This window comes from Tamandua tetradactyla, chromosome 1 (genome assembly GCF_023851605.1).
Source record: "Tamandua tetradactyla isolate mTamTet1 chromosome 1, mTamTet1.pri, whole genome shotgun sequence".
Lineage (NCBI taxonomy): Eukaryota > Metazoa > Chordata > Mammalia > Pilosa > Myrmecophagidae > Tamandua > Tamandua tetradactyla.
Genome location: NC_135327.1, coordinates 185,713,986 through 185,738,311, shown reverse-complemented (window position 1 = coordinate 185,738,311; position 24,326 = coordinate 185,713,986). Strand labels below are relative to the sequence as shown.

The 24,326-nt window shown below is 36.7% G+C and overlaps 2 protein-coding genes across 3 annotated transcripts in view; both read right to left on the bottom strand.

The window, feature by feature from the left end:
• Positions 1–24,326, bottom strand: part of MGAM (maltase-glucoamylase) — a 198,935-nt gene that overhangs the window by 90,308 nt on the left and 84,301 nt on the right. The window lies entirely within an intron of this gene.
• LOC143673512 (putative maltase-glucoamylase 2) lies at positions 23–23,758 on the bottom strand. 2 transcript variants are annotated; one of them, XM_077148089.1, is made up of 4 exons: positions 23,323–23,710; positions 19,217–19,314; positions 16,797–16,873; positions 23–178 (listed from the first exon to the last, which is right to left on the bottom strand). In XM_077148089.1, exons 1-4 carry the CDS (start codon positions 23,325–23,327, stop codon positions 23–25), a joined length of 336 nt encoding a protein of 111 aa, XP_077004204.1. In that variant the 5' UTR covers positions 23,328–23,710. The 2 variants fall into 2 exon arrangements, with proteins under 2 accessions (XP_077004204.1, XP_077004212.1); XM_077148097.1 differs by lacking the exon at positions 23–178 and adding an exon at positions 487–570 and having other exon boundaries at positions 23,323–23,758.

Here is a 24,326-nt window from a genome sequence, read left to right as displayed (position 1 = left end):
TTATCTAGGTCATAAGGAGTTATTACCTGGACAAAAGCAGGGGGCAATGCTCACCATTGCTTGTATTTTGGCGGTCACCGCTGACCTTATAGCCCCAGTTTCTGGGGAAGAAGCACTTAGGGACATTGGTATCTGCCACAGGATTCCAGCAGCACCCACGTTGCCTTCTGCAGTTTTTCTGTAACAATGGCACAGAGCTAATATTATATAAAATGAAGGAAGGAAAATATTAGCTGCCTGATTATAATCCATTTTACTCTAAGAAGAATTTAAGATAAGTCATAATTGCATTCATTCATTTATTCATACTTTTATCCATCTATCATGTATTTATTATCTTTCAGGCAAGAAACTGATAATACAGATAAAAAAGAGAGAGGTCTTGCCTTCAACAAATTTACAATTTATTGGTAAATCTAGATAAACAAGCAGTTATAGAATGATGAGATGAGTGCATAAGTATAATGTGCCCAAGCATTAAGAGAACATATCTACTAGGCATCATACCCAGCTAGTAGGCTGTGCATGGAAAGGCAAGGGCTCCCAGGTACGTGAAAGGTAAGTCCAGTCCTAGAGCACCAAGAAGTGTTAGACAGGTGAACAGTCACAAGGTGTTCCAGAAAGAGAAAGCAGCAATGCAAATAACATGTGTGAAATGTTTAGAAAATCCACAAATTTATTGTGCCACGTTTCTTGAGTAAAAGATATGAGGCTGGAGGTACATAGTATCTACACTATGAGTAACCTGGATACCAAACTGAGAAATCTGGACTTTATTTTGAGGAAGAGTTTATGTTGTATTACAGTGGCTAGAGGGAAGTACCTGAAACTGTAGAGCTGTGTTCCAGTAGCCATGTTTCTTGAAGATGATTGTATAATGATATAGCTTTCACAATGGGACTGTGTGATTGTGAAAAAAAATGATGGTAGCAAGAAAAAAAATCCTTTTTTTCCATTATTAGAAGTATTGGTAAGAGTTTTCAGGATGGTGATCACTCACCGGTCCCAACTAATTACTGCTCAGGTTTATTCATTCATTAGTGAACATGTATTGTTATGGGTAAGAAAAACTGAAGGATAGTTTTATAATTAGTGTGGAACAAGTTCTCTTAACTTTACTAGTAAACAATAGTATTTTCGCTAAGTTTTAATAGAATTGATTGGATGATATGCAAATGAAAAAGTCCTATGGGAGTGTTGCAAAATGCAAATTAGATTTTAATTATTTAATGGTATGAAAGAAACCAGTAGTAGAAAAAAAATTTTTAAATAATACTTTCTAATAAAGATTCTCTGATGAGATACCTTTTGTTTCATTCTAATACCAATGTGGCATATAGTGGAGTTAAATCTTGATGGTTTTAGATATAGTCTGGCTCTAGGAATTCAGAAATAACTTCTACTTCCCCTTTTGAATAAGAGTTCCACGCAGTTATTCAGGAAGTATTTACTGGGGCTCATTACTTTGGCAATTGATTAGGGTGATACAAGATACCTGCAAGCTTCCCATCAGTCAGCCTTCCATTAAACAACAGGTGAAGACTTGCGCCTGCTTTTCACTGCACAAGGTACTGTGGAGATACCAAAAGTGTGAGGTCCTTGAAGAATGGCTGTGCCTTATGAATTTCTTTTTCATATATTCAACCTTTTGTATATTACAGGTGTGCCATAAATATTTAATACATAAATGTATGAAAGAATAAAAAAAAGATTCCTGGAGAAGGATCAGAGGAAAGGAAGCTTTTTCCTGAGGATGAAACAATTGCACAAAGAGTACAATCTTAAAAAGTGCACTACATACCTAAGTCAAGAATCAGATAAAGAGGAACTGAAAAAACTTGATCAAACACAGGCAATTCTAAAGTTTTAGAATAAGTTAAGTCAATTGTCAAAAAGTGCCTTAACACAAAACCAATCAACAAAACCCTAAGCAAGAGAGAGAAATGGACCTTCAGGATAGACTCATCAAGATAATCAGATGCCTAGACATCAGCAAAAATTCTAAGCCATACTGAGAAACAGGAAGATATGACCCAGTCAAAGGAACAAATTAAAACTTCAGAGGAGACACAGAATTTGGAACAAGTAATCAAAGATGTTCAAACAAATTTTCTAAATCAACTCAAAGAGATGAAGGAAAAAATGGTTAGAGAGATAAAGGATATTAAAAAGACATTGGGTGATGACTTCCAAAGCTTCTGAGATGAGGCTATGTAAATTTAGTCTTCCCTTCTGTGTCTCTCTTTCCATCAATAAAAGGCCATTTTAAACAGGACAAAAAAAAAAAAAAAAAAGACATCAGCTGACCAAAAGAAGAATTTGAAAGTATGAAAAGAAACATAACAGAACTCATGGGAATGAAAGACACAATAGAACAGATTAAAAATAAGCTAGAGGCATACAACAGCAGATTTGAACAGACATAGGAAAGCCAGAAAACTAGAAGAGAGGACAATTGATATCTTACAGACAGAAGAACAAACAGAGAAAAGAATGGGGAAATGTTGAGCAAGGTCTCAGGGAACTGAATGACAGCACAAAGTACACAAAGATGGGTATCTCAGAAGGAGAAGAAAAAGGAAAAGGGGCAAAAAGAATATTTGAGGAAATAATGGCCTCAAATATCCCAACTCTTAGGAAAGACATAAATATACATGTCCAAGAAATGCAACATACTCCAAAAATATAAACCGTAATAGAACTACTTTGAGACACATACTAATCCGAAAGTCAAATGCCAAAGACAAAGAGAGAATCCTGAAAGTGGCAAAGGAAAAGCAATTCATCACACACAGGGGAACTGCAATAAGATTAAATGCCAATTTCTATCAAAATTGGCAAAGAAGAGATAGAAAACCTCAAATGACCAGCAACTGTGGAGAATTTTGAAAGGGAGTCAAAGATCTTTCCCTAAAAAAGGGACACATTTCCCAGGTGGCTTTGGAATAAAAGTTCTACCTTATCTTTTAGGAATATAATATTTTCATATTATATATTTTTTCAGAAAATAGAAAAAAGGTGGAAAGTTTCCTGATTCATTTTATGAAGCAAGAAAAATTGTGGTAAAAAACTAGACAAAGACAGTTCAAATAAACATAATGTTTAAGCATATTTCACTTAAAAAATATAGATGTACTAAATTTGAATACCATATCAGGAGTTTGAAATTATTAGTGTATTAAAAGAATTAATGAATAATACTCAAGTAAGGTTTATCAAATGAAAGGAAGGATGGTTCCAAATTAAGAAGTCTTTTAATGTAATTCACAATATTGAAGAAGAAAATCAAATGAGCATCTTGACAGAGGCAAAAAAGTTCAAAAATAAAATGTGGCAACTATAATTGTGTTAATAAGTAAAATATTTTCTTATATTAAAAAAGCAAGTCATGAAAATTATATACAGTTTGATTGAATTCATGTTAAAACAAAATAATATATATTGAGAATACACGTATATATGCAAAAGGATAGAAAGATAAAAAACACACTTAGCTATTGACTTGATTCTGGGGAAGGGTTTTAGATTTAGAAAAAAGTATTGTGAACTAGAACTTTCCCATTTGACACTGTACATAGCAACAATATCTAAATCTCTCTCATTAAAGGGATGTATGTATTCAGTGTATGCTATATAATAAAAATGGAAGGAAGATATCACAATAAACTGCTAATTTGAAAAAGGTATATCACTGCAAAGTACTTCCGATGCTAACATCTGATGTAAGCATTCTGAAAAGTCACAATGTAGATATAACTATTATAAATAATGCAAACATATTGTAACCATTAGAATCTCTAGATCTAATTAATATTCTTGCCAGATTCCTCCCAGATCACAAGTTGGAGGAAGAAAGCAGTGGAAAAAGATGTGGGGATCTTGAATAAATCTCTCTATACCTACATCTGAGGCAGACATGAAATTACCATGCTACTTCTGAAACTGAAGTCTGTAAAGTCTAAAAGGTCAGTTCCAGGTTTCATTGTCATAAATTGTTCCAAAGTCTGTAGACCTCTATAAAAAGCAATTAAGAGGCTACTCTGGAGGTTGCTGCTATGTAAGCTTCAGGTAGACCTTGCTACCTATCATAACCTGCCATCCCCCAACCAGAACATTCCAGCCAATCCTAAACAACATCTAGGACAATTTATAAGATTCCACAAGAGTTCCCAGGCACTAGAGTGACTTGCCAGTGTTAGGTCGGGGGAACAGGGAAGGTCACCATGACTCGAGGTGTGTAAAATGTGTTGCCGTTTCTAGATGTCACCTAACTCCCTTGCTTGAAAACTGCCTGCACCAGGATCCAGCAGCAAGCTAACAACTCCCTACCTTGAGTTCTCTGAGCTCTGCCTGGGAGTGCAGGAATAAACTCACTCACTCTAAGGTTTTTTGGTCTGCCTCTTCTCTCTTTCACCTCCTAAACCTTACATTTTGGTGCCGAAACCCAGGAGGAGAGCACAGATGCCACCCACCTGGTCAGGGGCAACCCAGCCTCCTCTCTCCTCTTTCCTCCACATATCCAGCGACAAGGGATCCTTTGGCCCACTGCTATATCCACCACAGATTGGGTAAGTCCCTTCCCTCCTAGCCTTGCTGCCCGGTCTTATGGTTCTGAGAGAGCCTGTCCATAAATTACCCTCTGAAAATTGTGAATTCACATCAGGTTCTCGTCCGAGGGCTGAGGTGAACAGGGATGCCCACAAACCTCATGCCCTTTCCCAGGACTCAAAAAGTCATGGGGATGCCCTGCTTCTTGTTTCCCTTCTGATTTTCAGGTCCAGGACCTGAAAGGGCCTCAAACCAGGGTGAGACGTCCCCTGGGGGGAAGAGTCCCCACTCGTAAGAGCTCCGAGGACTCTCTCAGGGCATTGGGACGCCAACACCCCCTGGGCCAGTCCTTTCTCCTTTCAGACCCATCAGTATGGGCAGCAAATCCTTGAAAGCCAAACCCTCTACCCCGTTGGGTTGTCTCCTGACTAACCTATCAACATGGGATTTACTTCCAGACAGCTGGCCAAAATGCCTAACTTACTTTTGTGAAAAGTCTTGGCCCCAATATCAATTGGACAATGATTCTCATTGGCCTGAGGATGGGACTTTCAATTTTAATACCCTTACAAACCTCTGCACCTTTTGCCAGAGGAACAACAAATGGGCCAAAATTCCTTATGTCCAGGCTTTTTTTCTTCTGCACTCCCACCCCTCTCTCTGCACTTCCTGCTCAATGGCTCAGGTTCTTCTAGCCAAAGAAACCCCCAAGCCCTTGCTCCTGGCAAACAGTCCGATGAAACTTCTTTCTTTTCTGATCCCCTGTTTCAACTTCCTTTAAACGACCAGGGTCTCCACCATATTTAGAGAAACTATCCTCTTCTCCCCCGCTCTACCCTCCTCTCCCTCCGGTGGCACTCCTGTCGCCATTTTGCCCTCCTCTTTCCCCTTCTGTGCTGGTGGCGCTCACGCTGCCATCTTGCCCTCCTCTCCCTCCTTCTCCACTTGCGGTGCTCCTGCCACCATCTTGCCCTCCTCTTTCCCCTTCTCCGCTGGCAGTGCTCCAGCTGCCATCTCGTCCTTCTCTTTTCCCTTCTGCTCTAGCAGCTCTCCAGCTGCCATCTTATCCTTCCCTTCCTCCTTCTACCCCAGCGGCTCTCCAACCACCACTGTGCCCCCTTCCCCCTTCACTGGCTCCTCTGCTATTGCCTAATCCTTCATCGTCCTCAACAACCTCGCCATCCTCACCTGTAAGCTCCCATACCTGCTCAAAAAGTACTTTACTCTGTCCCCTCAGGGAAGTTGCAGGACCTGAAGGATTAATTCGAATACACACTCCCTTCTCCCTGGCTGATCTCACAGGAAACTGCTGACGTGATAGCTGACATCCTCCTAAAACAAATCATTCCCCGCTTCAGACTACCTACCTCCATCCAATCTGATAACAGCCCAGCTTTTATTTCTCAGGAGGTCCAGCAGGCCTCATCTGCCTTGGGAATAGACTGGAAACTACATATCCCATACAGACCCCAATCCTTGGGTAAGGTGGAACGAGCTAACGGTCTTATCAAGATGCAATTAACCAAACTAGCCATTGAATTATGACAGTTCTGGGTCGACCTTCTTTCGCTGGTCCTTGCCCGACTATGCACTGCTCCATGAGCACCTACTTTCTTAAGCCCTTTTGAGCTCATGTGCAGCCGCCCGTTCCTACTCAATCACCATCTGCCAGTGCAACTTCCTCCTCTGGGTTCTTACTTACCATATCTCTCCTTAATCAGGCATTTGCCGCAGGAACACACCAATTGATTCCTGCCACAACCCGGTGAAACTGATCCCACTGATCCTCCCCACAGTCTCCAGCCAGGAGCTGAAATACTCCTTAAATAGCTCCAGCCCAGACCACTCCTACAGTGGGGGCCTGGCCCACACACAGTGATTCTTACCACTCCCACAGTGGTAAAACTTCTAGGCAGCCCCTCTTGGCACCACCTGTCATGGGTCAAGCTATACAAACAGAGTGAAAGCCCATACACCTGTCACTGTCTGGGGCCCACTCGCATCCACTTCACTCACACTATTCACCCTCCTAACCCCCATTGAGGGCACTTCCTATATATGGCAATTCAAAATACGGGAAGCTGTTAACCAAAATGGCAAGTCAACCAGCCATATAATTGCTGTGAGAGACTGCCCTCTCACGGGCTGTAGCCAATCTTTAACCATCCCCATAACTCTTAAGGTGGTCACTAGCAACTCGGGGGCATTTGCCTGCTTTCCATATGATCAAACTAAAACTTACTGCAACCAGGACAAGTATAACGACATATGGGGGATGCCCCTATTGGTCATGCAAAATACATGATGCTGATGATGGGACGGGGCTCTTCTACATCAGTTCCAACTGATTTTACATGAATATTACAGATCCCTGGGACACTAGATGGGTGATGCAGGTTCAAAGCAAACTATACTACAGCGACTAGTCCTGGTACCCCATAAGCACCATTGAAATACATTGCAAGTATGTATCCTCATGAATAATACTCATACCCAGGTGTCTATCAACATTTTATAAGCAGAGCAGAACCTCTCCAACCACCTCGCCAAACTATCTGCCCCAACAGCCCCTCAAACATGGTTCCAAATCCTGCAACATACCTTACAATTCCTCAACTAAACACAAATACTTCCCAATGTAACCCACTGTTTCCTTTGTGCTTCATTGGGAAGGCCCCTATTAGCAGCTGTCCCTATAAATCTTACCCAAATACATAATCATAACCCTGATTCCTGCCATACCACCATAAAGAACATCCCCCTATGGGAACCAGAGCCCAATAACCTTCCCTACCCCCATAGTCTCTGCTACCTCACGCACACAACCATGAGCCAAGCAGAGCTCCATAGCAAATGCCAAACTAACGTCACCATCCACAACTCCACCCACACCCCTAAAGGACAATATTTCTCGTGTAATGGGACTCTTACCAAGTGCCTCAACCCCACTACCCCAGGACCATGCTTCCTGGTGACCATAATTCCTCAATTAACCCTCTACAGTGAATCTGAGCTAACTTGGCTACTGCTCCCCCTTCACTCCAAAAGGGCTGCCTTCTTTCCTATCCTGGTAGGCATCAGCCTGGCTGCCTCAGTTGCAGCCTCAGCAGCAGCGGGAGGAGCACTAGGACATGGTATTTTAACCTCTCAAAACTTCGAGACTGGACTACAGGTAGCCCTGGACTCAACATCGGAATCCCTATCTTCTCTGCAATGTCAGCTTACCTCACTGGCCCAGGTGACTGTTCAAATTCGACGGGCCTTGGACCTGCTAACAGCTGAAAAAGAAGGGACATGCATATTCCTCCAAGAAGAATGCTGCTATTACATCAAAGAGTCAGGTCTGGTAGAACAAAATGTTCACACCCGAAACAAATTAAAAGATCTCTACCATAGAAAACAGGGAACCAACTCTGCCCTAACCTGGTTCTCTTCACCCCTGGTGACATGGCTCCTCCTGCTACTAGGACCAATTATGCTAATCTGTCTTTTCTTTCTCCTAGCTCCCTGTCTCCTCAACTTCCTTCAAGGATGCATAAAAGAACTTTCATGGGTGGCAATCAACCAAATGCTCCTACATCATTATCACTGCCTGCCTTCCTCACCAGATTCCTATAGCCAACCTCCCCATTCTCCTGACTATGATGGTTCTGGCCTATAACCCCACACCACCTCAATGCAGTAGGAAGTAGTCAGAAAGCTCTCAGCACCCTATTATCACAAAAAGGCTGGAATGTTAGGTCGGGGGAACAGGGAAGGTCACCATGACTCGAGCTGTGTAAAATGTGCTGCCCCTTCTAGACGTCACCTGACTCCCTTAAAAATCGCCCGCACCAGGACCCAGCGGCAAGCTCTGTGAGTTCTGTGAGCTCTGCCCAGGAGTGCAGGAATAAACTTGCTCACTCTAATGTTTTTTGGTCTGCCTCTTCTCTCTTTTGTCTCCTATACCTTACAGCCAGAAACCTACAACATCCAGATGGGTCCCTGGTCCAGATAAGTCCTGAAACCTAGCCCAGCCTCTCCAGAACATCAGATAGTTTCATCTCCCTACCCCATATCAGTGAACTGACCCTTCCAATATCAAAAATTTAGAATTGCCATAGGCCAAACAACCCCAAAGGGAGGTATGGAAAGATCAAAGGTGTGGTGGAATTATACATAGAAGATAGGACTTAACAAATGAATATGAATGCTGAACCATTAAATTGATATCTCTTTTAGTCTCCAGTATTTTAGAACAGCTAGAAGTAAAAACCTAAAATTGTGAAATTGTAACCCATGTCAAAGTCTGAAACATATTCTACAACTAATTGTGGTGCTATGCTTGGAAATTTATAGCTTTTTTGTATATATGCTATTGTTCACAAAAAAAAGAAGGAAAAAAAAGTCGATTGTGATGATGAAAAACTATTTAAGCCCTCTAGCCTCCTATATTCTGGAGCAGCTAGAAGGAAAAATATGAGAGGATAGTGTGGTAGCCCATGACAAATTCTGGGATCTGTCCTGTAACCACTTTTTGAAGAGTGCTTTGAAAACTATTGCTTTTCATTTCTTTGCTTTGTATATATGTTATACTATATAACAAAAAAAGTTTAAAAAAAGAAAAAAGCAATTAAGGGCAGGCCATGGTGGCTCAGTGGCAGAGTTCTCACTTGCCATGCTGGAGCCTCAGGTTCAATTCCCGGTGCCTGCCCATGCGAAAAAAAAAAGCAATTAAATGAAATATACAATACATTTAGGTAAACATAAATTTTTGCCTGCCATCTCTGGCTTAACATCACAGCCAGTTTTAAACTGTTATCAGTCCAATATATCAAAGGTGAAACCTTGGAGGCACTTATCCTGCTCTCTTTCAAACCCCATATCTCTTCCTTCTACATACATGCTGCTTGCCTTCTTTCCTATTTCCATTGTTACCACAATAAACCTGAATATCACACTCATGCCTGCATTACAGCAATTGATTCATAAATTTCCTTATCTCTATTTCCTTAGCACCAAACTTTTCTAAACCATTCTCCAATTTTCTCCCATATAAGTTTTACATCATTCCAGTCAGAAATTATTACCCATCAGAAATTGAGAGTTGAAAATTGACTTGGAAATCACCTAGTCCAACTTCCATTTAATGCACGAGTTTCTTCAAGCTAGTCTCTGTTACTTAAATTCTGTAAATATTAGGTTGCCAACTTCCTACAAAAGCAGGAAACACCACTGTTATAGTTAATATTTTCCTGTGAAGTCATTTCTTGCTAAGATAAGCTTTCAGAAAGTCCTGTCTCTAAAATCCACCATACCATATCAGATTTCTCAAACTGACAATGAAAAATTAGAAAAAAGAACTTTAAATTGAACCAATATTACAAGACAAAGAAGAAAATGGAATGCAAATGAATAAATATTTAAATTGATATTATTTGCAGAAAACATTGCATTAGAAAAATCCAAAAGAACCTATTGAAATGGCAAGGAGAATTAGTAATTAAATTAAAGGAGATTGCTGGTTAAAGAGCTATACAAAAATCAATTCTAAATCAATATACCAGCAAAAAAAATAAACAGGAAATTTAAAGTTAAAAATAATGCCAGTTAAATACTATCAAAATATCAAATAGGAAAAAATATAGCAAAAACATGCAATACCTCTACTCCAAAAAATTTTAAAAATAAAAATCTCAATAAATGGAGTACTATACTATGCTCATGGATTGGAAGAGTCACTCTTCTAAAGATGCTGATTTTCCCAAAATTAATCTATACATTTTATGTGATCATAATCAAATTTCTAGTAGCTTTTGTGAGGAAACTGACAGAGTGGCTCTTTTTTACAGAAATATAAAGGGCCAAGAATATACTAGGCAACATTGAGGGAAAATAAGAATGATTTGGAGGACTTATACAACCACATATGAAAACTTATTATAATGCTATAAAAAGTGTGGTATTGACAAAAAGAACAGAGAAACTGACAATGACGCAAACTGGAGATTCAGAAAATGGTTCACATATATTAGAACATCTGACTTATAGCAAAGTTGCCACTACAATGCAGAGGGGAAAAGATGGTCATTTTGATAAATGTGTTAGTTATTGGAAATTCATGGAAAAATGTTTCAGGAGTCCTATCTCATACCATACACAAAAAGTCAATTCTAGATTGGTTAAAGATCTAAATGCAAAAAATAAAACAATATGCTTTTAGAGGAAAATAAAGGAATATTTATTTCTGAGCTTGGAGTAGGCAAGATTTTTAAATAGGACAAAATGGATTAACTACTAAAAAATGATTAAGTGGACTATATTAAAATTAAAATCCAGTTTTCATCAAAAGATACCATTAAGAGAGTTAAAAGCCAACCCTCAAAGTAAGAGAAGATACTAAAAAGATCTATATATAGCAAAACATTTATATCCAGAATAGCTATACAACTACTACAAATAAACAAGAAAAAGCTGGAGAGAAAAAAGCTGAGAAAAATAAAAAGAACAGATGCTATACAAATATGATTAGTCAACTAGTGAATCAGCATATGAAAAAGGGCTTAACTTCATTAGTCATTCAGGGATATGCAAATTATAACCACAAAGTGAAGCCCACATACCTACCAGAATGGTTATAAAGAAAAATGGAGAAAACAACAAGAGTGGTTAGGATGTAAAACAAATGAACATTCATTTACTGCTGGAGGAAGTGTAAATTTATATATACATATATATATTCTTTTTGTATGCTATATAGTAGAGGCCACATTTCATTCTTTTTCCATGTGAGTATCCTGTTAATGCTGCACCATTTGTTGAGTTTTTGTTTTTTTTGGTTTTGTTTCTTTTGTTTGCTTGTTTGCTTGTTTTTGGAAAGTGCATGGGCAGAGACTCGAATAAATTGGTATTTTCTGCAGTATAAAAAAATAGTTTTGCAGTGTCAACTAAAGCTAAACATGCATATACCCTATGCACTGGCAATTCCACTCTTAGGTATAGAACCAATAAAAGTGCTTTCATATGCTCACCAAAAGACAAATACTAGTATGTTCATAGCAGTACTATTTTAAAAAGCCCCAAATGGAAACTACACAAATGTCTGTCAACAGTAGAATGGATAAAAAATATTCAAATATATTTACACAATGGAATACTCTATAGCAAAGAGGATGAATGATCTCATCCTACAAAAGGACACATCTTATAAAATTAATGTTGAGCTAAAGAAATTGTTAGTACAATTCTAAACTTGTAAATTTTAAAACACGAATGAAGTAGATAGTTTTCTAGTAAAATGTCAATAGTGCTACCATGAACATTCTAGTACATGTGAGTAGGAAAATGGTTAAACAAACTGTGGTATATTCATACAATGCAATACTACTCAATAACACAAAGAATATATATATATGCAACAAAATAAATAAATGCCCAAACAAGCTAAATGAAAGATGCTTTAAACTACACTATATCATTCCATTTTTATGAAGTTCTGGAATAGGCAAGACAATTATGGTGGAATAATTCTATCAGTGATTGCCTCTCAGCAGGTGGGAATTGATTTGAAAATGTCATTAAGAGACTTCTGTGGAGTCTATATCTTGATACGTTTTGGTTTACATAGATATTCTTTGCTATAACTCAACAGATATACTCCAAAGCATTGGTATTTCATTGTACATTATATTCCAAGATTAAAAAAAAGCTATGAATAAATATTGAACTCTATGCATATGCATGATAAGATATTTATGGGAAAGCTTAGTGTTCTGTTTCAAGTGCACATAAATGAGATGGCTTGATTGATGGGGAAAATCTGGAATATACTGATAGATATGAGAAAACAAAGTAAAATATTAATAGTATAATTTAGGTGGCAGGTAAACAGGGGTTTAGTGTAAAATTCTTTCAAATTTGCTCTATTTGAAGTTGTTTTTTTTTCTTGCATGGGCAATCACCAGGAATCAAACCCAGGTCTCTGGCATGATAGCTGAGAACTCTGCCACTGTGCCACCATCTCCTACCTTGAAAATTTTAATAGCAATTTTTTAGGTAGAAAATCCTCCATCCATTTCTTTAAAAAAATAAAACTGTTAAAAATAGGTATAGAAATATAGTTCTCAATATAAATAGAATAACTCTGTTAAACCAGCAGTAAACATCATCTGTAATACTTTAACATGAGAAGCATTTTCTTCAAAGTCAAACACAAATAAGGGAAATCAACCATCACCATCTGGAAGAACTAGGCCTTGTAATTGAATATAGGAATAAGAGAGAGATAAATATTAATGCAAAGTTAAGTTATCATTATTTGCCTTAGATAACAATTATGGAAAGAATTAAAAAAAACATTTTCAGAAACAACAGAAAATTTAAGTTGACTAATTATACAATATATATAAAACAATCACTAGATTTCTTAAAATAAAAAAACATAAGTGGCAAAACATAATGGAATATATTACACTTTAATAGAAACTAAAACATTAAATACCTAGGGAAAAAATTTCATAATGCGTATGCAATAAGACCTATATAAGGAAAAACATAAAACTAAATTGCGAAATCCTTTTAAAAAATGATTTAACAAAGAGAGAATTTTTGGTTTTAGAATAAAATCCAAAATTATCAAGTTGCCAATATCACCTAAATTCAAAACAAAATTCAATGCAATCCTAATTAATATCTTTATAGAATGTAATGGATGACTTGAATATGTTTAAAATTAATATGGGTTAAGAAATATTAAAAAACACCAGGAAAATATTCCTGAAGGGTATAAAGCCTTACTATACATTAAAACATTTATAAATATATGATATAGACAGAAGAATAGATTGAGAAACTAATGAAAAAAATAATGAGTTCAGAGCCATACCTAAGCATATGTGGAAATTTCTACATATTTCAAACCAGTGGAGGAATACTGGATTTCTTTTTTGTTTAGGATAAATAATGTTATTGGGATAATGGAATTTCTATTAAAAAATCTAGATCCATTTGTCATTACTTGAATCAAAATGAGTCAATATAGATCAACTATGCTAATATGTTAAAATGAAACCATAATAACAATAGAAATTTTACAATATAGAATGCTGAAGACCTTTTAAGATTTAAAGAAAAGCCAGAAACATTAAAGGAAAAGTCAGATGGGTTTGATTGTATGATGTTTTAAAACTTATACAAGATTATAGAACCCATAAATAAAGGTATAAATGGCAATGTGTTTTCATGTTGAATATGTATTATATGTCTTAGAAAACACATTTCCTGAAATAATATGAAAAATCAAGGCAAAGGGAAAATAAAGAGTAAAAATACAAGAAGTAAAATAGCTCTAAGCTTTTTGGAAACCAACACAAAGAAGAAAACATTATCCACAGTGGCTATAAAATATAATTGCTTAAGAACTTTACAACTCTGTCTTTTGAGGAAGTAGAGGATATTTATCCTTCAGGAAGACACCTTTTGCTGTGTTGAACAATTGCCTCAACAATGTTCTAAAAATAAATACATGAGCCTATTGAGTGCTGTTTTTAAAAATCCCTTTGAAGGTAGGCTGACAGCAAAATACCCAAGCAGACTATTATTGGAAAACAATTCTATAAAAGGACAAAAGATTGCTGTTTGGGTGTGTAGCTCTTTGATTATCTGGCTTAAACAATAGATTCATTTTAGAATCTCAGAGAAATGGGTGGACTTCATAAGCTTCAATAAATCATTCAAAAAATGTTTCTTTGAGTGGAGCTTTTGAGAATTAGTACTTGAGGTCACTGAGTTTGAGTTTATAATGCTCAGACAAATATAGAGACTAAAGCTATTCTTCATTTATGTCTACTCGTGCAGTCATGCGTCAATAGTCTGCTAAGTGGAAATAAAGATGGGGAAGAAAAGTTACCTTTTCCTTTATAAACACTGAGGAGTCTGACAATAGCACATGTTTAGAAGAAATGGAGATGAATTACAGGAGTCATTACTATGGACAAGTTAAGAATGAATTTAGGTGGTATATACATACGATGGAATATTATGCAGCTTTAAGACAAGATAAACTTGTGAACCATGTAATAACATGGATGGACCTAGAGAATATTATGCTGAGTGAATCCAGCCAAAAACTAAAGAACAAATACTGTATGGTCCCACTGTTGTGAACGGGCATTCGAGAATAAACTTGAAATATGTCATTGGTAACAGAGTTCAGCAGGAGTTAGAAACAGGGTAAGACAATGGGTAATTGAAGCTGAAGGGATACAGATTGTGCAACAGGACTAGATACAAAAACTCAAAAATGGACAGCACAATAATACCTAATTGTAAAGTAATCATGTTAAAATACTGAATGAAGCTGCATCTGAGCTATAGGGTTTTTTTTTGTTTTTGATTGCTTGTTGGTTTGTTTGTTGTTGTTGTTTTTTACTATTACTACTACTTTTATTTCTTTTCTTTATATTGACATTTTATATCTTTTTCTGTTGTGTTGCTAGTTCCTCTAAACTGATGCAAATGTACTAAGAAACAATGATCATGCATCTATGTGATGATGTTAAGAATTACTGAGTGCATATGTAGAATGGTATGATTTCTAAATGTTGTGTTAATTTCTTTTTTTTCTTTCCGTTAATAAAAAAAAAAAAAAAAATCCAAAAAAAAAAAAAAAAAAAAAAAGAATGAATTTAGGGTTCTGTTTTTAAACACAGAGGAAAGCATACTTAAGTATCAGTAATTTTAGTAAGAAAGATTTTAACAGGTATAATCAGACATATAACTTAGAGTCAAAATTAACTCAGAAAAGTATACTGAGAACATTTTTCCATGTTTCAACATGGAATTTATTGGTTTATCCTTCAAAATACACTGCCAAAAAATGTACCAAAGAACCACTTATTGTAACTTTGAAGTATTTGTTGAAAATTCTGAATTTTCTCTAACTATACCATTTATTTATTTTGCAGATATTTTCTTATCCTCTGTTATGCATACTGTCTCAATTTAGAGGTCATTTGAATCCATACTTATTAAAAAAAAAAACAAGTCCCTCCATCATTATCTTTCTGTAACTAGTCTTTTCTATTCTTATTTTAGCCCTCCACATCCTTTGAGGTGCATTTGAGCTACATATGGTATTCTGATACTTAGAATGATTTTTTTTTCTCAAGGTATGCTTCCTTTTTTTTTTTTTTTTTTTTTTTATTAATGCTTGCTTTATCATCTCAGAGTCCCTTCTCAGCAATGCCTGTTTTTTTGGCCACAATGGCACACTCAGTATATATTCTTTTCCCAAGGTTTTCTCTGTACCTTAATACCTAGTGTTTTTCTTTCTTTTTTGAGAGAAAAGTGTCTACGAAACTATATTAACAATGCTTTATTTAGTACATGATCTCTTATGTATGTATAACCTTCAAACAAAAAATAAAAGTGTCGGGTATTTATGTAATAATGAGAAGTATTAATTACGGCACTCATCCAAAAGGAAATAGTATCTTTCTTCTTCTTCCAAAAACATTTTCATTTTCCTGAAACTTCGGTTCTAATTAATCCCACAGTCAGTATTCCACCCAGGACAACAGCACAGAATGGTTCATCTGTCCTTAGTTAAAAAAATGTGGAGTAATTCTTTTTACATCTTAAGTGAAATTTAGTCATAACTATTTACAAATTAGGTGATAAATTTTGGAACACAATGCAGGATGGTATAAAGCAATCAAATCTAAACATTACAAGTTTTTAGACACAGTCATAAGCTCCAATTAAGCAGGGTTCAAATAATTGATGTTCTTATGCATGCTACTTGAGGAGAAAACCTCTGGTTTTAGAACATGCTTCTTGGGCTTTATGTTGCTGACAACATGATTCCAGAAGCCTGATAAGAAGTCACCCTGAGTCCTACAAGTGACTCAGCCATCCACAACATGGCTCGCCTCTACCCTCAAGGAATATATAGTCCAGACCAAAAACTTCTCCACATCTATGCCTTGGAAACAGGTCTGTACCACATTTAGCAATACTTGGAACTCCTCCTCCACTCTGGGCTTCAGGATTCATAAACCGAAGTGCTTATTAGTTTCTCCTCCTCTTCCTTTTACCTTACTTCCTTTCCTCACTTCCTCAGGGCTGTTGCTTATTTCAACAAGGAAATAACAGCAAACAAATCAGAAGCTCATAAAACATTCCAGCGCCACTAAAACAACCACCACATCCCTCTCCCCATTTCACACATTCATTTTTTTTAAATAAAGCAGGAATTCTGTTTCTCTGACCTCTGTCACCAGCTGGCCAAGAGAGCAGTCTATCCTTTCTGATTGGGGACCCGCCGAACACTCTGGAACAAATGAATCTGCACGGAATTAAAGAACAAAGGTGAAATTTTATAGTGTATTCACAGTTCCAGAAAGGAAGATGGCACAGTTACAAACAGGCTTTCAGCCTATTCTCTAGTCAAAGTATATCGGAAGTACACCGACCACTAGTAGCTGGGTATTTGTGTTTGCATATAAAATTTTTTTTATGTTTCTTTTTGTTATTGTTACTTTCTATTTTTATTAAGATATAATTCACATACCATACAGTTTCACCTTTTTAAAGCATACAACTCAGTTGATTTAATATATTCACCTGGTAATACAACTATTACCACTCTAATTCCCAAATATTTTCATCACCCCAAAAAGAAACAACATACCCATTAGTATGAGGCTCCCAATTTCTCCACATACTCAACAAACTTGTAATTGCTTTTTAAAAGTATTATTACAGCCTCCTAGCAATTGTGAAATGGTATCTCATTTTGACTTGCATTTCTCTACTGACTAATAACGTTCAGTATCTTTTCATAGGTTTATTGGCAATTTGCATATCTTATTTGGAGAAATAACCATTCAAGTCCTTTGCCCATTTTTAACTGGGTTATTTATCTTTTCATCATTGAGTTATAAATTTTTTTTATACATATCTGGATACTAGAAGTAATCAAATACATTATTTGCAGCATGTTCTCCCATTCTGTGGTGAAATTTTTCACTTTCTTGATTGTATTCTCTGAAGTACAAAAAGTTTTCATTTGATGAAGTCCAATTTGTCTATTTTTCTTTGGTTGGCTTGTGCTATAGGTGTTATATCCAGTAAAGCTTTGCCTAATCCAAATTCACAAAGGTTTTTACCTATGTTTTCTCCTAAAAGTTTTATTGTTCTAACTCTTGTATTTAAGTCCTTGATCCATTTTGAGTTAATTTTTATGCAGTGTCAGAGAGGGATTCAACTTCATTTTCTTGAATGTGGATATCTAGTTATACCATACATATATTTATTTTTCTTTTGTTCCACTTAAGTCTCAGCAACTCTCTAGGTAGGTTTAACAGATATCATTGACCCAGTGTGAGGTATAGACATTCACTAAAAATTGGTTCTCCTAACTTTAGCTTTTATTACCTTTGTGAAATCCCACATATAAAAACATCAGAAGTAGGTAAGATTCAATGGGCTTCATGAGCCGTCTAAAACCCAGGATTCAATCTGTGGCCTGAGGCAACAGTTACCATGGGCATAATAGTCACCCTTCAATGACTTTGTTCCCATTAAAAAAAGAACTTAAAGCATCTCTACTTTTTTAATGTCTCTCAATTGTATGTATGCACGTACATACATTTGTTTTGAAATTTATTTTCAAGCTATGGAAACATGTCTTCAAAAAACTTCTGAGAGAAGTCCAGTGTGTAAAACAGTTTAAAGATGATTGACTCTGGATGAATTGGAGGGTAGTTTGCAACTGTGAATATTTAGTTTTATGTTAAATGAGGAACTACTTCTTTATATACACTGGCTAGTAATCTCACGGATTTGTTACCCCCCAAAAAAGTTCTATGCTGCAAAAGTGGAAATACGTTCAAGAATGGTTTACAGCAGTGGTTTTCAAATTATCTTTCCAAACCATAATTGTTTCTAGCAGGTGCTTAACTGTTTGATGTGAAGTATGGTAAAAAGAGAACAGAACATATAGGGTTCTGTTATTAATACACTCTCTTTTCACTTGATGCTTAATTTAGATCCATAAAGCAAAGTTTATCAAGTAGAACAAGCCCCAAATTCAGTTTTAGCTGAAAATAGATTTTCATATTACACATGTTGCTTTATGATGTAGAGTATAATGTGTGGCTGGAGGAGATGGCATTCTATTTGATGCGTCTGTAAGAGAGAGAGAACAATTTCAAAGCCATCTATGAAAAAACTCATAGCTTTTTCAGTCAGAATATGGGTAACTCTAAATTGGAGACAAAGTATAATGGATATATTTAGGCCAAATTAATCAGCCTTCAACTTCCCTTGAGCCTAATTTCCTCCTCCATACACAGTGAGGTTGGGTACTACTACCTTTACTATTTTTTCTCCTTGAGATCTCTATGACTTCATGACTGGATTGAATGACAGACATCTGGTGAGCATAATTCTGCATCCTGCTAGATTTGTACCAAATGAGGCTTGAGAAACCATGATATATTCAAGGTTTTTTTTTTTTGCAGAAAAAGAAAACATTTTTCTTTTAGAAATCATTAAAAATGTGGCTTTGGAATAGTCCAATGTGGTGTGGGCTGAAGAGTGAAGGGATATAAATATCTCTTAGGCATCCAGAGGAGACTTTCAATAGTAACTTTTTCAATCCAGCAGTCACAAGCAGATTCCTTACCTGAAGTATTCTCCAACACAAGTAGCAGCAAAAAGATGTCTACAGCCAATACGATTAGGAAGAGTATGATCAGAAGGACTTCCAATACATTGAGATTCCTGGACATAGATAACTGGATTAAAGTAAGCCATAAAGCATCATTGGTCCAAGAGAGTAGATCGGCATCAGTATTAAAATGTGCATTTATTCACAAAACAATCTTGATTGCCAACATTTCTCTTTACTTACTCAAGAGAACATTTATTTCAGTTCATCACAGTGTTTACAATTAACTTTAGTCTGTGCATCCAACAATTCTATGGCTCTTGCCTTTGTTGTCTGAAGAGGGATCGAGTATTGCCCAAAGAAAAATATATCAGACATAAGTAATTGGGGGGAAAGAAGGAGGAATGGAATGGAGTAAAAGAGAAAGAAACAGGAGTTAAGAGTCACAAGCTCTTTCAGCCTCTCTTACTCTGATGCTCACCCTTACCCTGTGCAAAAGGGAGAAGGATACACTCAGTGAGGAAGAAAGTGGCAAAACCTGAATCCAGGTCTTCATATTCCAATTCCCGTTGCATGACACTGAGGTGTCCCACTGCTTAGAGGTCACTCATGCTTTCAAAATGCTGGTGGTGAAAAAGAACCTGATACCCAGCATAATGCTTGCTTTTATGCTCATAGCATACAAACCCATATAATTTTGTTCGCTTGTTTGTTTTTCTGTAAGAAACCCATATAAATTTGATGGCTCACTATAGCCCTGAAGATCATGCATTAACTCAAATTTTAAATATTTAGTATGCTGGAGGGTGTATTGAATGGGCAGCCAAAGAACTTGAATTCTTGTTCTATTTTTCTTACTAACACATGGGCATTTTTTCTATTTGGACCTGTGTTTCTGATTCTATAAAACAAGGTCAGATTCCGGATGTACTCCATTTTTCTGCACTTATTATACTGAATTTAACTTTATCTTCATGCCTCTCCATTCCATGACACATGCCCCATCTTGATCTTCAGTGCCATTGCATTTCTATCAGCCCCATACATTGAATTATTCCCCAGACCTCCCAGAATTATTACACATTTGAAATATTGAACTCGACTTTCCTTTTATTGATCAGTACCTTATGTCCTTTTAATCTCTTATTGCTTTGTTTCAACTCTCCTTATTGTTTGATCACATGGGGTCTTCTGTTTACTTTCTATTTTAATAAAATCTCTTAGTTCCTCCTGGTTTTATCCAAACTGGCCTAGCCCTTAATATCTATCGTTTAACCAACTCCCTAGCAATGCTCTTCTTTCCTCGCTCCTTTATCTGTAAACTAAGCCTATGTGATGAAACCATCTAATGTGTTATGCACCCAACCCAATGGAGATGCCACTGAGGTTGATAATTTACCAAATAAACAGAGCCTGAAAGTTGATTATCTTGCAAGTGTCTCTTGTTTTTCACAGAAACAATTTCAAACACCGACCCTTCTTTTCAAGTCCCAAATTCTGCCACCTTCTTTCTCACACATAGGCAATATCATCTCCCATCTCACAGAAAAAAAATGATTATTTTCCAGAAACTAATTTACCTCCATTCTTCTCAACTCATGCTTTCCTACAAACATATCGATGTCTAGGTAAATTCTTCTTTCTTTGTTCTTAATGGAAGAGTTTTCCTTTCCAAACATATCGATGTCTAGGTAAATTCTTCTCTCTTTGTTCTTAATGGAAGAGTTTTCCTTTCTTTCGTCCAAGATTAATCCCTGCAGCTGTTCTCTAACTCTTGCAGCTTACGAATTTCTCAAAAATCATATCCCGCTATTCTTCCTCTTTCTTGCATTATCAATTTCTTCCTCTGAACTTGTTCTTTACCTCATAAATATATGCCAATTTGCCATATACTTGGTGGCTGACAATGTCCTTCTTTAGGTACCCTAATAACTTTCTTTTTCCTTTCATAGCTAACTTTTTAAAAAGAGTTTTCATACTGTATTCCCTTCCACATACATTACTGCATGATATGTTTCCTTCATTCCACTGAAACTGCCTTTACCAAGGTCACTAGAAAATTAGCTACTGAATGAAATGAGCACTGTCTTAAACATGTAGCACTATCAACCATTCTTTCCTCCTTTAAACTCTCCACCTTTGGATTTCTTCACACAATTTAATCTTGCTTTTTCCTCTACTTTTCTGGCTCCTCTTCAATTTTCTTTGCAGTCCCCTACTTCGTTAAATGTTGATGCTCCATTTGCTTTCATCACAGGTCTTCTTTTTAAATTACTTACTCACCTTGAGCAATCCCAGCTGCTCAAATGGCTTCATATAACAGGTGACAACAATCAGATTGTAATTCTAGCCCTGAGGCTTAGATTCATATATTCTACTATCTATTAGATGTCTCACTTGGATGCTTCACAGACTCAATCAAATTCAACATATTTAAACATGCATCATATCTCTCCACACCCCAGTCTCAAATTCTACCAATTCTGCCAAATTAGCTACTCTTCCTATAAATAAATAGCTTGAGGAAAATAATCATAATCTGTTTAAAATCCTAAGAATCTTTTTGGACTCCTCTCTTTATGTTGGTTCTCAAAGGTAGTTACCAAGTCCTTCAGACTACCTTCCCAATAGCTCTTAAAGTTACCTGTCTCTCCATTCTTACTGGAAATGCATTAGTCTGGCCATCATTTCAGGTCTGAATGGTGAGGACAGCTTCCAACTGGCTTCCCGCCTCCTCTCTTTCTGCTCCTCATATCTTTTAAACACACTGCAGCTGGAGTGACATTTTGGCTCTCCTGTATTCACAAATTCACTGATTCTCCACACAAAATATAAATTCTTCAGTTTTGGAATTAAAGCTCTACATAACACCTCGTTTGCTCACCTCCCCAGCCTCTTTTCCTTACTATATTCCAGCCATCCCCAACCAGCATGCATGCAATGATAACCTACAAATACATGGGACAAAGAATTGCATGTCTCTCTTTTTTATTTAACATCTTTCCTTTCACTTTTCATTTTCCTGTTCCCATGTTCTTCTTATCTTCAGTCCAAGGCTATGACCATTTATTTTCATATAACTGCATAGCTTTAATTTGTATTTGAAGGCAGCCTTCAGGTTAATGGGTTATTGTGTTATAAACCAAGAAAAGAAGCACCTTAATATTAGGGTGTAAGGAGGAAGGATCTACAGATAATTCGCCAAGAGCGGTTTAGGAAGAACCTTAGCCTTGGCTAAATTGAAGTTGGGGATTGAAGTTGGGATTTATTAACTGTTTTCCCTATTAATCTAAATGTACCAAGGATCTCTCTTCTAGTTTATGTTGTTCAAGAATTTTTTACTAATATGTATGCAATGGTATTATATTTCCATGAAAATCCCTACAAAAAGTTGATTATGATATCCAACTTTATTGATGAATGTTAAGGAATTTTGTCCAACCTCGGTTAATGGCAAAAACTGAGAGGACTTTCTTCTTAAACTATTTAAGCTACTTGAGTACTGTCTCCACATTGCCTCCCAGACTGCAGGTCTTTAAGGATCAGAGGCTAAATCTCTAATGGTGGAATTTCAGGCAGTGAAAGAAATCTGAGGAACCGAACCTGTTTGCCAACCATTTTTTTTTCCTTACCCAGCCAACATAATACCACAACAAGCACATTATTAATCAATTTGCCTTCTTACCCAAGTATCGTTTTTCTCTAACGGGAAGTTGGTAAGAGTAGATATACTTGAAGGCATAAATTCCTCCCGACTTAGAAACCCTGGCTGCCCAAAGCTGGAATACTTTCACCTTCCTCTCAATCAATACCACCTTCAGCTAGTTTCCAGAATGACCTAATCTGTTTATTACTTCTTAGTTTCTTCCAATGAGGGAGGAACATCTCGTATTAGACCTTCAGTATCTTCTCCTAAATACTGACACACACGCACACACGCACACACACGTCACTCCTCTCCAATCTGCCCACGACTCCATGCACTATCTCGTCCCTATTCCTCACAATCTATGGAAAGGTAACAAAAATAGAAAAAAGCATAGGAAGTACGTGAAATCACTTCACAGAGAAGGAGACAGGAACACTTACAAGAGAACACCCAGATGAAGAAATGCACTAACCTCATAGCCGTTCTTTTTCTTTACTGTGTCTGCCCTTCAGTGATTCTTGAAGAGTACTGAGCAAAGGTGAATGGGCTGATGTAGCCTGCTTCTGCTATGATTGATTTATTGTTCTGTAATGTTGGTTGCAATTGGAGGAGAGAAGTGTATTTCACAAGAGATGATAAAGGAGCCTTTGCTTTCCCAGTGACATAGGAGAAAGCTCTGTTAAAAGAGGAAGGCAGGTTTTCTGTTGTTTTTTTTTTCCCCAATAGTTGTACCTCCTCTGTGCTCCTGTTCACATCTGATTATTTTGCTTGTCATACTGTATTATGCTTGCCTGTGCGCTCATCTAGCCTAATGAGTTCAAGAGTTAGGGTTTTGTCCATCTTGTTTATCGTTGTATTCCTTATCCTTAGCACTCTGCCAAACATTTGAAATATATAGATATTTGTTGAATTAGTAAATGAGAGAATGAATAGCTCTCAGTCCATCTTATTGTTCCTTTCTCCATATTGTCTAAGTTCTTTTGGTATAACTCAGTTTTTCATTAATTCAAATAAGCCTTCCCATGACTTATTCTAAATAAGTGAAACACCACTAAAATAGAAATTATATAATGCTAAAGTGGAAATACATCTCTTGTATATATTTGTCATACCTTTTAAATACTCCTCTTGTATTTAAGAAATTTCCCACCTTGAGTATTCTGCCTCCCCAGGAAAGAGGATAGAAAATCTCTTTCGCTGTCTCCCTTTCAGAAGACAAGTAGAGTTGTGTAATCTGGGTACGGAGAGACATCAATGCTCCAGAGACAGCATGAAAAGAGGACCTGGTAGTATTCTGTGCTCATTTTTGGGAGTGTAAGCTTCTAGACATGAGCTAAAGGGTGTCAATAAAGGCTCCTACAAAGTAATCTGAGTGTTGTCTCTAGCCACAAAGCTTGTGCACCTGAACTCTAAAGTCCTTCTGGAATTTCTATGAGCACTAATATCTTTCATAAAATTCCTTTCTGCTTAAGCTAC

What these genes read in the sequence shown, in the direction of transcription:
- LOC143673512 (XM_077148089.1), bottom strand. An exon ending in TGTGTTGGAGAATACTTCAG is followed by an intron (nt 16,874 to 19,216) that starts GTAAGGAATCTG and finishes AATTCCGTGCAG; the next exon opens with ATTCATTTGTTCCAGAGTGT. An exon ending in TTGGCCAGCTGGTGACAGAG is followed by an intron (nt 179 to 16,796) that starts GTCAGAGAAACA and finishes CCATTGTTACAG; the next exon opens with AAAAACTGCAGAAGGCAACG.